At 52.4% G+C, this 13,021-nt stretch overlaps 3 protein-coding genes across 3 annotated transcripts; all 3 read right to left on the bottom strand.

Annotated features, from left to right (window-relative positions):
• Positions 1 to 10: 10 nt before the first annotated feature.
• KVR01_003939 (uncharacterized protein) lies at positions 11 to 3,810 on the bottom strand (the record flags this gene model as incomplete). The annotated part of the gene is made up of 3 exons (XM_044783538.1): positions 11 to 533; positions 652 to 679; positions 917 to 3,810. The coding sequence occupies 3 exons, from the start codon at positions 3,808 to 3,810 to the stop codon at positions 489 to 491; spliced, it is 2,967 nt and encodes a 988-aa protein (XP_044648954.1). The 3' UTR covers positions 11 to 488.
• A 3,228-nt stretch (positions 3,811 to 7,038) lies between these two features.
• On the bottom strand, positions 7,039 to 8,671 carry KVR01_003771 (uncharacterized protein; the record flags this gene model as incomplete). Its single annotated transcript, XM_044787481.1, has 3 exons — positions 7,785 to 8,671; positions 7,532 to 7,721; positions 7,039 to 7,429 (listed from the first exon to the last, which is right to left on the bottom strand). Exons 1-3 carry the CDS (start codon positions 8,530 to 8,532, stop codon positions 7,039 to 7,041), a joined length of 1,329 nt encoding a protein of 442 aa, XP_044648786.1. The 5' UTR covers positions 8,533 to 8,671.
• A 1,516-nt stretch (positions 8,672 to 10,187) lies between these two features.
• Positions 10,188 to 12,280, bottom strand: KVR01_002451 (uncharacterized protein; the record flags this gene model as incomplete). Its single annotated transcript, XM_044792927.1, has 6 exons — positions 10,188 to 11,049; positions 11,133 to 11,471; positions 11,537 to 11,740; positions 11,810 to 11,933; positions 11,993 to 12,126; positions 12,189 to 12,280. 6 exons carry the CDS (start codon positions 12,278 to 12,280, stop codon positions 10,188 to 10,190), a joined length of 1,755 nt encoding a protein of 584 aa, XP_044647466.1.
• Between the last annotated feature and the right edge of the window lie 741 nt (positions 12,281 to 13,021).

Raw genomic sequence — 13,021 nt, 5'->3', positions numbered from 1 at the left:
AGGGAGGGTAGGAGGGTAGGAGGGAGGGTAGGAGGGTAGGAGGGAGGGTAGGAGGGTAGGAGGGAGGGTAGGAGGGTAGGAGGGAGGTAGGAGGGCAGGAGGGAGGGTAGGAGGGTAGGAGGGAGGGTAGGAGGGTAGGAGGGAGGGTAGGAGGGTAGGAGGGAGGGTAGGAGGGTAGGAGGGAGGGTAGGAAGTAGGAGGTTAGGATAGAGGAAGGAGGTTAGGATGGAGGAGGGAGGTTAGGATGGAGGAGGGACTAGGGGGTTAGGAAGGAGAGAAGGGAGGGGGAAGTGTGTTAGGAGGTGGAAGGGAGGTTAGGAGGGAGGTTATGAAGAGGATGTATGATGTATGTCTGAGATGGTAGGAGATGAGAATATAGGTTGTTTTGAGAGGGAGGGGGTAGGATTGGTGGACGAGAATAACTCGAACAGCCAACAGCCTCCTACCAATACTTGGTTTCCAAGAATTGTATGGAAGAAAGGGAATGATCATGCTTGAAGTACTAGAAAGAGCAGGCGTGTACTGACAATGTCCTAAGTGTGATGTTAGTCCTGCTAAGGGCCCTAAAATGCTGCATTCAAGAACATCCATCCCAAAACACCAAGACACCAAAACATCAAAGACAGGGATTTGTGAAAGGAGAAAACCAACGTCGACAATCCGTTTCTGGTGCTGCGCGCTAATAAACACAGGCTTGTTAGCATGGTATGATAATTTTGAATGTTTGCAAGGCTTGGGCGGGGGTGGGAGGATGAAGTTTCATTGTTCCCTCTCAGGGCTCACGACTGAAACATCAACCTATGTGCAGGGCCCATCTACTTGACCAAGGACGGTTCCTGCCAAGTTCAATTCCAAGGAGACTGCAGCCTTGCACAAAGAAACAAATAAGCATGGGTGATCTCGGGGCAGTCCTTACCAAGCGATAATTGTTTCCGCGTTTTCAACGCTGCTCTCCATAAGCAGCTCATCCTCTCTGCGCATGCCGCCGCCGCTGCTGACACCACTGTTTGACGTCGTGGTGTTCTGCCTGCTGAGACCCACCCTCCTCTGCTGCAGGTCCAACGCTTTTCCAAGTGATGCAATGACAGCATCGGCACAGTGAATGATTGCACTCAACGGGTTGCGCATCTCATGGGAGGTCATATCGATGAAGTTCTCCTGCTGCCGTTTTGACTCTAGCGCTTCCTCCTTGCGCAGCCTTTCCCGCTCAAGTTGCCACTTTTGAAGGGAAACATCGCTCACACACCCGCAGTACGACTGGATTGCGCCGTCTGAGCTTCTCACAGGTAGGAAGGTACCGTAAGCCCATCTCGGCACGACAATTTCGGTACCTTGGCTATCCTTGACTGTCAAAGGCGTCTTGAATCGGACCTCGATGGTCTGGGGCGTGCCCTCGTGGGTAACCTTCTTCATCACGTCGTGTAAAGCAGGCAAGTCCTCTTCCACTATACAGGTTTGCCAGGGCTTGACGCCAGTCTCTTTCATGTTCGTGTCATCCTTCTCGAGGCCGCACATCTGGAAGAAGACGTTATTCGCCTCGACCAGCTGTCCGTCCAAGTCCATTTCGTACATCCCGACGGTCGCAAGTTCTGCCATGCGCTTCAAATTTTCGGCCTGCTGCGCCCTACGAATTGCTTCTTCAGCGGTCTGCTTGTGTAGAGTGACGTCAGTCAAGCAAGTCAGCACTTGGAGGATGCTGCCGTCTGAGGCACGTTCAGCTCGAGCAGCTGCAAGGATGTGGCGTTCGGACGCCTGGTCATCGATTCCACGAAGTTCAATGCCGGCCCTCTCGAAGCTTGCAGATTCTCTCACCAGCGGGGGTGGGCTGTTGACCGTATTGCGCCGGATTAGTCGACATTCGAAAGTGATGCTGTCTTCGGTGCGCAATTTCTCGTAAGCCTTGATTACGCCGGGTCTGTCCTCTTCAACAATATAAGAGAGAATATCTCTCAGAGCCATCGATGGGCCGGTCTCTCGATGGGGGTTGCCAGTGATCCGGTGCCAGGCGTCATTCGTCTTGGTCAAGACGCCTTGGGCGTTCTGGAAGGCCATGCCAACCGGGATGAAATCTGCCACGGCCTCGAACTTGTGAAGTGATTCGGTCGCCTCTTTCGTCTTGTCAGTCAACTGCGATTTCAGCCTAGCCTGTTCATAGGCGGCTTCCTCCGCGATGTTGCGCCCCCTCCGAGCTTCTTCCTCCAGTAGTACTGTCGAAGCCAGGGTAGTGGTCAATTTCTGGTTTAAGAGCGAAATGTACTGTCGATAGTCATTATCATAGGGTCTCCTCGGATTCAAACCAAGCAAAAGCAGGCCCATCACGTTCTCTTCCCTGGTAGGCCGAATAGGACACACAACGGCGCTGCGGCAGGCGTCACCAAACCCCCTCCATGCCAGGTCCTGAACGAGGGATTCGGGCAAAGTGCCATCTTTTGTCTGGAGGAGCAGCGGATAGTGGCCTTGCAAAGCACTTCGGAAGATAGACGCGAGACCCTGGTCGGTGTTTCGAAGCGAGATGGTGGGCGGTGCGATGATGTGGTCTTTGGGCACACCCAGCGCGCCTTCGAGCTGACATAATTTCGGAAATCCATATAGCGAGTGTGTAACACTTTGTGCCTCCGGGTCATCCTGAACCGAGTACAGAATCGCCAGCGGAACATCGTACCTGGGCTCGACGGCGCCGAGAAATTCGATAGCTTTGGCCCAGTAAGACTTGGCGTCCCTGGCTGTCACCAGTGCATCGCCGAGGTCGATGAGCATCTTCATCCGCCTCTCCCACAGGCGCACCGATGTGACGTCAAGAATGGGATGCAAGAAGCCTGAAACTTTCTCCTCCTCCATGACGGGCACGACTGACCACTTCAGATAAGTCTCTTCGGGGCCATCATCTGTCCTTTCCATAAAAAATCGCCATTCCTTTTCGACGACACCACGACGGTTCTGGGCGGTCTTGAGCATGATCTCCTTGAGCTTAGGGCCAGCCTCGAGCCAGACATCCTCCAGCGACTTTCCCAACAGGCCTGGATGTTTCGATCCGCACAGGGCCCCGAATGCTTCGTTGTAGATCGTGGTAAAGTGATCCCCCCAGTATAGAGCGATGGGGCGGGAGTCTGCGAGAACCTGGTTGAGCGTTTGTTTGAGTAAGTTTGGCCAGGCGTTGAGAGGCCCCAGCGGCGTCGAAGCCCAATCGATGCTTGTCAGGATTTTGAGAAACGGACCCTGGTCGTGCATGATTTGTGGCAAGACCCAGTCCGGCTCAACAGACATTCTCTGTGCGGGCAAAGGGTCGTGTTCAGAGGCTGTTCCTGGACCACACAGCGAGTCTGACCGGCGGTCATGATGCGGGATCGCGATGGGTAAAGTGGAAGATGCAACCCTGTTGGCGCTGCCGGAGACGCCAAAGCTTCCTTTCTGAGAGTCGAGCCGGATTTTGCGGGGACGGTCGGCGGATGAGGGCTGCTCGTTGGTTCCGACGACCAGCCACCTTCCTTGGACGAGACACTTGCTCCATTGGGCGTTGGAGTAGTAAAAGGGCGACGAGGGAGAGTCCGACGATGAAGAGCTGCGGGCCTTGGTGACACTCGGGGGCAAGAAGGAGGCGGAGATCCATTCCCAGAGGACAGCGTGTTGGCTGCGGGAGGACTGGACAAGATCAACCAGGTCAGGACAGGCCGAGAGGGCGGGGTTGCAGTAGGCGATGGAGGAGGTCTGTTCTGAACTCCCGGCGGCGATGGTAAGATCGACGATGAAGGTCGGTCGTGGATCAGCCTCGAGAAGATCAACGATGCCGACGCTCCTGAGTTGCGGAGACATGCTGCGGTTTGCCGGTCCTCAGTCGGTGCTATTCGGAGGTCAACATAGTTGGGACAACATAGTTGGGATCCGGCACGAACAGGCGGTTGTGTAGCTGGGCCCAAAGGCGTTCCAAGCAACGGGAGAGGCCTGCGTGGGGGAGCGAGTGAAGCCCAAGAGGTGTGCCCGCCTGGCAGCAAGGAGAGACGGGGGCGGGCGGGAGGCGGGCGGAGGGCGGGCGGAAGGCGTTGCCCCGACCTTGCGGCGACTGGCCAGGCCGTCTGAACGGAACGGGACGATGAGCTCGGGTAGGGGTGAGGATCACAAGAAAGAGGAGAGGCTCTGGTCGGCGCACAAGGACGCAGGAGGCAAGACGTGCGAGCGTAGGCGGGCAGCCCAGGGTTGACGGAGGAAATCGAACAGGCACCGCCAGGACGAGAAAGACCCAGTCAAATCAAGGCAGTCAGGTCAAGTGAGCCATGACCCGGAAGCTGGGCCGCTGGTAAGAGTGATGTGGGGGTAGAATCCCTCACGATCGCCGTCCCACTGCCCAAACCTGGAAGTCGAAGCAGCGCGTGTTGGCAGGGATTGCGACCGCCTCCCGAGTCCCAGCAAATGCCTGGCTGTCAAGTGTCCGACGTCCGTAGCCAGCCCGCGCACCCGAGCCCGCTTGGCGCATCTCGCATGCCTTGTGCGGGACGAGGTCCCTGATGACGCCGCAGCGGGACCAACACGGGCAGCGATAGCTGGCTGATGGCGTGTATGTGTCTGTGTGTCTGCGTGTCTGCGTGTCTGTGTTGTGACAAGCCGGCCCTGGACAGGCGGCATCAAGTGTACATACTCGCCCAAGGCGGGGCTTCTCGACAGCAGAGTCTGTTCTTCCGACCTTCTCCAGCCCTTTTCCGTGGGCGGAGCGCGCCGTTCGCCAAGCACTTGCGCCCACATGGATACAATGGGGAGGTCAACCCTGTCCCTTGGCCCTTGACGATGAAGGACTAAAAGCTTAACGCCTGCATCATGCGGCACGACATCGCCTGGAGATCCTGCCAGCTACCCAGGCACTCTGTGTGATATCCTAGCCAGTGGGCAGGCAGGCAGGCAGGCAGGCAGGCAGGCAGGCAGGCGGAATACAGACCCAGCCCTGGTGCCATTGATAGATACAGACATGCCACCCTGCAAACGTCGCGGGAGGGGAGGCAGAGCAATATAGGATTGGTCAGCTGTGCCAGTGCATTTTTTTTTCTCTTCCTGCCCAAGGGATGTGAGATGTGACAGATCTTTCTGATTCGGCAGGCGGACGAGCGGGATCGCAAGTATTACTGTAAGTCATCTCTGTACCGATTCGACTGAACCTTGAGCTTGAAATCTCAAGGACAGGCAGGGCCGTTGTGTGCATGCTGGTGTTGGAAGCAGCTGTCTTCATCGAGCAATGCACAATGGCAAAGTGTGTTGCAGAGGGCACTCCGTACATTGAATGTACATGGTACATCTGTCCGCATACTGCCGTTGCTTGGTGTGGGCAGTGACAGGCGGTTGACGGGTGGATTCGGTGCAACGCAGCTGGTTGGCAGAATTGGGACGGCGATGGAGGCTTCCGTTGCTCTTCGCCCACACCGGTCGCAGCAGTGACACCCACATACCTGCCTGCCTGAGCAGGTACCCAGGACATCAAGCAACGGCTAGGAAACACCTGCTTCGGTGGGTGCCTAGGTATTTTGTACATTACCCGTCCTTAGCGCTCCTCCGGTCTCATTCTCCAACTGTCCTCGACCCACCCGAGGGCTCCTTCCCGGAATTCTGGCAGGGTACGGGCAAGGAGTGCCCGGGATGATGTCATCTCTCAAATTGTGCCCGAATCCTGGGACCCCGACAGCAGCCAGGAAACGGCACTGGCCGCTCCCGAGTCAGGTACATGCGTTTGGGGGCAGCTTTCTCAAAGGCACCTGTGGGCACCGAGTCCAGGCGGCAAGATGCCCGTATTGGTAGTAGAGAAGTGGCTAGATGGCCTGTCAGACATTGCATTTCAACCTTGACAGGCGCTACGCTGTCGAGTCCGTGGTGCCAGACGTCTACTAGGTTGCCTGGGTTGCCCATAGCGTCAAAGAGTACCTCACGTTCGGTTACATGGTTCGCTTCTCGAAGATCGGAAGGAGCCCGCTTGGGCACCAAACGGGGGTCAGCCCTGGCCCAAGATCGACAGGGGGCATCGCATCGTTCTCTTGGACTACTGCGTACACAGTCAAACGTCCTGAGGTTGCCATGCAACCTTGCTGAAATCATATGCCTAGGTAGAAGCTCTGTGACGGGTGGCGCAAGATTCAGTTAACGAACGTCCTTTACGAGGGCTGGTTTCGTTTTTAATCCCCATACATTCAAAATGCACGTGGCGCCTTCATATAGTGGTAAACACTCAAGACCCAGCGTTTGAAGAAATACAGTGCCAATAACAGTGGAAAGAGAATACAGTATTCTGATCCCCATACATATAAAACATAAGTAGCACCTTCATATAGTGGTAAACGCTTAAGACAAATGGGATGTATGCCATTAGGATGTGTATAGATTAAGAATTTAAAACCAAACAACCTAAAAACCTTACAGTGTGTGCTATGGTAGGTAGGGACCCTATTGGCTTCCTGCTTAGCCTACTTAAGTAGGTAGCACATTTGTCTACACCCTCTAGGAGGGATACAGCCCTCCCTTTATAACTCTCCTAATCCTTTCCCCTTACATAGAAGGTTGCGCCGACTTAACTCTACCAGTAATTGACGTATTGAGGACAGCTGCTTTGTCTCTGTTTCCTCCCTCGTGAGCAGTATGCCAGTGGCATTTTAGCTATGCTGTGTCCCAATAGGAAGGGGTCAGCAAACAATCAGGAACAAACTTTCTGCCCAGCATCCTAGAATCAATCATAGCTGTGGTTGGAGGCACTCTTTGTTTAGGTCTTTGAAAGGCGGCATGGAGCAATAGAGGAATTACATATACATGTAGACACAAGCATTGACTTCAGGGGTCATAGACGAAATGATTTCCCAGATGCCACAGATGCCGCTTGCTTTTAGGACATGGATAGCGGTAATCGGTGAGAGGTTTTCATTTCAACGAACATTTGAACACTTCTAGGGCTGAAGCACCTCAAGGCTTGACCGTATGTTGGCCCTCATAACCTGCACACCGTACAGTACTATCTAATACTGAGTTGCTCTGCACCTCAGCCTCAGTAGTCGCCCCAGAGACTTTATTTGACCCTTAGCAACCACCACCGAGGCCAAGATCAGTGGCTGCGAGGAGGAACTCCATGAAGCCAGCGCCGACCTCTCGCAGATTGGTGTTGTACTGTGAAACAGTCGGGTAGAATGGGCACGAAGCGCCGGAATTGCCGAACCCGAATTCGACAGTGTAACCGTGTACGAGGTTTAGGCTTGGGTTGGCAAAGTGCCGCGAATATGAGTAGTCATCGCTGGCACCCGAGGTGGGATAGAGGGCGGCTGCTTGCATCGCAGTGTACGAACGCCCACTTGCCGCACTCATAGCGGAGGCCATCCGCGTCCCAGCCTGAACGTTGGCGGTGTTCTCGGCTGCTGGAGTGTACTCTCCGTATGCACGTCCGGAGCCCGGAGTGTCGGTCAAGACCCCACGCCTGGGACGTGTTAGCACGCTGCGGCTCACTTCGATCTGGCTCGCCCTAGAAAGTCTCCAGGGCTGCAAAGTATGGAGAAAGGTATAGGCAGGGATCACTCACGTGTTGTATCCGTCGTAGGTAGAGTTGAGGAAATTGATGTAGCTGTACTTGTTCTGGTTCGTATCGCTTCCCCAGCTGTAGAGCACATCTCCAGCATACGAGTGTAGGTCGACAAACCAACGTACAGCCGAGTACGTGTCCAATACCCATTTAATGGATTGTGTCTCTGGCTCAGAGAATGCCTTGGTTCCTGATTAGGTGTTAGGAAGGGATGTTGGAATGCGGGAGGATCAGGAGCCGGGAGACAACGAACCGTGATACGTCTCAGACGAAGGGCTGGTGGAGGCAACGCTCGACTGAACACTCGAAGCAAATTTGTTGGTGAAATCCCAGAGGAAATCAAAGTTCCGGTTCAAGTCAACCCCAACGGACGAGCTTCCTGTCCCGGAATTCGGGTTGCGGTTCTTGCGCCAGCAACTGTTCGTGGACTGATCGTATGCGACGCCGTCGGGGTTGCTCAAGGGAACGAAGACAATCCCTGCGGCCAGGGCCGTCTTTACCTGAGCGTTGGTATAGCTCTTTGAGCCGTAGGTTAAGCCGGACCCGGTCTTGTTGGCATAAAGCAGGTCTGAGATGAAGTAGAGAACTCCATCTGAGGAGCCTCGCTCGCGCGCGTGAATTCCACCGTTGAAGTAGACCCGATAAGCTTTATTGCATGTACCGGTACCTCCAACCTTCCCACCAAAGATCGTAGCTCCCCCATAGGTCTTGTACGGAGTGGTGAATGTCTCCAGGCCGTACGTGTTGGCCAGACCATCGAACCCACTCTTGACCTCGGCCGCACTCAAGATCGTGGAGAAGCTGGTGCTAGAAGCACGAGTGCCCAAGCCTTGCGGGGCGACACTGCCGCCGCTGAACCGGTCACCGGTTCCAATCGGGGTCCCAGTGTTCGACTGCCTGGGAACAATACGAGGCAAGCCGTCACGTTCCTCAGGGAGGAGACACCCGCTCGCCAGCCCCGCGCAGCCCAGAAGCCCGGCCAAAATTGACGCTGAATGCATGGCGAAGAGGGAAAACTCACTAGGTGAAGAGATCGATACCTGATCAAAGACACGCAGATTGACGATATGTGATTAGGGGAACTGGATATTTGTAGGTTGTGCCGCCCGACGCTTTAGATGAGTACCGGCCTTGGCGCTCACGCTGTCGACTTGGCATTCTATCGTGAACGCCCAATCAACAGACGACCTGCCTAAACAGGAAGCTCAATCCTGGCACTTTTTCTTGGATGCTACCGCTTTAGAAGGCAATTGGGCAGGTCCCGGCGGGCCTCAGTCATGGCTTCCCCACGATGGGTACATGTGAGATGATAACATGGTCTTCTCAGCCTGCCCCTGTCTCTCTCTTGTCGCCAAGTTGCAGGCGGAAAGTGGGAGACTCGGAGAGAGAAGAACGGAGCAACTTATTACGGTATTGGCTCGGGCTCTGACTGCCAACTAGAGCAGGTAGTACTAAGTGAAAGACACGAATATAACCCTTGTGCGAGCCTACCATCGAACAAAGCAAAGTCTCGCCACTACCTCGAAATGACGTACCACCCGAAACACATCACAAATTAATAGCACGCATCCGACCGTGTACACTGGTAAAGTCATTAATTGCTCGGCTTTTCCAATGCCTCTAGCAGGATGATATATTGTCAAGATAAATGTGGTAGCTAAGGCGACTACCTAGGTATGTAACATACTAAGGTATCGAGGTAGTCTACTCTTAACTTAATTAAGGAGGTTATATTACATTAAATATTACCCTATTAGTTTAAAACTATATTATAGAATATTAGAAGTTATAAATATTAATAGTTAACTTTAAAATAAAGATTATATTAAAAACGATTAATATATAAATATAAATACTTTTTAATATATTAACTTTAATTTAAATTATATATTTATTATATAAGATTAAATATTATATTTATTAATTATAATTTAAATTTCTTTATTCTTATTTTTAATTTAATAGTTATTATTTCTTTTTTTATTATTATTTAAAATACTTTAATAAGTTTTTAAATATTTAAATCTTTTAAATTAATTTTTATTATTAATAAAGTTTTTAATAATTAAATTAACTTATAATAATTAATTAATAATAATATAAACTTTTATATAAAGTTTTTTAATAATAAAAGAGTTTTATTTAATAAATAAAGAAAATTTAATAAGTTTATATAAAAAGTATAAAAAGTATTTTATATAAATAATATATATAGTTAAAGAAGGTTAAATAAAGCCCTTTAATTAACTATAGTTTAAGTGGGTATTATACTTATATATTCCTATGTGAATATCCGTTCTCTTATAGAAAAGCTACTGGTTGGAGATGATCCGCGTGCAGTCTCCAGCGAGACAATTCAATACAGGATACCTAGGCCAGGGGCTTCGCAGAGAATTTGTCCATCTTGAAATGTGTGACTGTGTTACTATAATAATGTATGCGATGGACAGACTCAACTACGCTGACGCTACCTCAATCTTGTGACTGAACCCGGGTAGCTTTTCACTATGTGTGAAAAGCCCCGCTCAAGTGGTCGCTCAACGGACCAACACAGTAATTTTCAATAAGCAGCAACGCAGATGTCGGCACAAACTCCTATAGATGCCCGTTCCAAGGCATTCGCTGATAAAGGCCGAAAGTTCACCCATGTGACCAGTCAAACCCGACTTGGGAGCCCACGTGCGGACGGCGTAGGAGGCCGTCTCCGTCCGGTGCTCGCCTGCGAAGACGCGGCACGAAAGATAGGCGACAAGTCCTCAAGCTCAGTGTGGCTTTCACCGCTGCTGCTTCCCTGCTTCTGGCTGCCATGTGCGTGAGCCAGAGCAGCCGCGTCAATCTCGTCTAGGGAAGTCGGGTTTATCTCCCAAGTGCAAAGGCTTGCAACCGTCTCGGCGACAGCGACCCAGAACATGACCCAGACCATACTCTGGAAGGACGTCGAAAACACCTCCTTTACGTCCTGCGCAACACCTTGTTCTGCATCTTGGCCCACGTCCATCAGCGCCATTGGGGAACGGTGGAGCGCGTCCTTCTCCTCGGCCGAGAGCTTCGCTTCCAGAGACTCGAGATGAATATTGAAGATCACATTGCAGACCACCAGACCCAGAGCGCCGCCAAGGACCCTGACCTGCGCCATAACCCCCTGGGCAACCGCGTGATCTCGGCCCGAAGCTTGTATCTTGGTAAGGATAGTCGCAGAAGAGAAGGTCAGGCCTACTCCCAGACCGAAAACTGCCTGGTATCCGAACTGCGGATTGGTAGGCGACGAAGGAGCATTGAAAGTAGTTAGCAGCCCAAGCCCAATTACCTGCAGGCATGAAGCTGCTACCAAGGTCCTTGAAGTGTTGTTCTTCCGCTTCGACAACGCCCCGGCAATGATGGACCCCAGGGCAGTAGCTCCGAGCATGGGGATAAGATGAACTCCTGCCATGAGCGCCGAGTCTTCGTTGACAACTTGAAACCGCTCTGGAAGAGTGATGACTATCGCCAGGTAGCAGTAACCCGAAAGGAACATTGCGCTGTGTTTATAATCAGTCACGAGTTTTTGTACCTGGATACTGAGGTCTTGACAGTGGTCTGCGAAACGAAAAAGAAGACTCACACCACAGCCGCAACATATACACGATTGTAAACAAGTCGAACGGGAAAGACGGGCTCGACATGGATTGGTAAATGCTTGAGAATTAGCTGCCAAGCCCAGAACAAGGCCCAGCATACAAGCGACACAACAAATGTGGTGATAAATTCGACACTTGTCCACGCAAATATCATGGCACCAGCCTGCTGTAAGCTATACACCATGAGAACACAGGCAGCAAGGATGAATATGTTGCCGATGAAATCAATCCTCCAGAACTGGCGCCAAGGATGCAGTGGCCTGCCAAAGTCCCGAGGCCAGAGGACGACGAGACCGAACATGCAAACGAAACCGGCAGGGATACTGGATTCTGATCAGCACCGGGCGGAATATGACTCCTCCTCACAAAATGGGGGGGGGGGGCTTACTTCATGTAGAATATCCATCGCCAGTTGCCTCCAGAAATGGCGCCGCCCAGAAGAGGGCCGAGCACAAATGAGGTAGCGAGTGTGATGCCGATGAGCATACCAATCAAAGCGTTTTTTCCGTGGGGCGCGATCTCTGCCAGAGAGATCTGTGACAGACTGTAGAGGCCTGAGCCGCCGACTCCCTGAAGGGCTCGAAAGATGATTCTGTGGGGAATACTTGGTCAGCTGAGCGATCGCCTTGGTGAGTTTCTGGTCCAGTTGAAGAGACCTTACAGCTGTGGCATGTTCGTAGCTAAGCCACAGCCAAGGGAACAGCTTGAGAAAATGAGCCAGGAGAACAAGAAGACTGAGAGACGGCCGAAGTGGTCGGCGAGTTTGGCGAACCCAATTGCGCAACCTAAGTTCCGCGGTTAGTCTATTTACTTTTTCAGTCCTCAGAGCCAGGCTGATGATTACCCAAGTATGACAGCAGGTACGCAAGAACCACCCAATACATATCCTTGAAATTTTGAAGGTCAGTGGCGATTGTGATGAGAGCTGTCGAGACTATGGTGGTGTCTATCACAGAAAATAAGAGGCCGCCGAGCATGCTGGGAGCCACTGCAATTAGTCACCCGACTTGGAGAACGCAACGGTGTGTGTTTGTGCTCACAACATGATGATGAAACCAAGCCGCACACAATTTACGAACGGCGGCGCAGGCGGGAGGTGATCCTCCACGGAATCCTTGAGTGGAGTCGTCATCGAATCCTGGTCTCTCAGATTCATCGAAGTCATGGTAAGGTCGCTGTTCGGCGGCGGCGGCGGATAGACTTCACAGGCTGGATCAGGTATACGTCGCTTGTATGAGCTGTGGGGGGAGAACACCGGCCGCGGCTGGGTTGTCTGCAGGCGAAATGTAGACTGCCAAGGAGAAGTCAAGGCGGATGGTTGTAATGGTGGTGGTGACATTGTCGTATAGTAGGTCCCAGCGTTTGGGTTTTCCTTGGAAGGGATCGAGGTATACGGTCGTTTGTAGACCCACTTCCTATTCACCAACGCTTGATCACTGCTGCTGCCTCCCATTGGGTATTTGCTGCTCCTCCAGGTCACTGGCTGTGGGAGAACATTAGGTCCTCTAAAGCAGGAAGCAAACAACATTCACCTGATGTTGTGCCGAGTCCTGGGTGTGAAGGGCAAAGGGCTTTTATCTTCGTGCCACAACAAGACCCCATTTACCGCTATCCAGAGAGCTGGGACGTCAATCAATCAATGATGGGCTCGCTTAAACTTCGAGAATGCATCCGGAGACAGCACGGGCGCAGAGCTTTCTAGCCTCTCGCCTGCAGCTGTCTTTGGTCCGAGGCAAGGTGCCAATCTCGTCCAACCGCTCTTGTCAGATGGATCAGGAAATACAGCCAGAAGTGGAATCGAAGGGGGCCCTGCAGCTGCCCAGGCAAGGCCCAGGCAAGGCCCATGTCTGGGAGAGCTTCGACCTTAATGAAC

This window comes from Diaporthe batatas (genome assembly GCF_019321695.1).
Source record: "Diaporthe batatas strain CRI 302-4 chromosome Unknown Contig00003, whole genome shotgun sequence".
Lineage (NCBI taxonomy): Eukaryota > Fungi > Ascomycota > Sordariomycetes > Diaporthales > Diaporthaceae > Diaporthe > Diaporthe batatas.
This window is presented reverse-complemented; position numbering and strand designations above follow the sequence as displayed.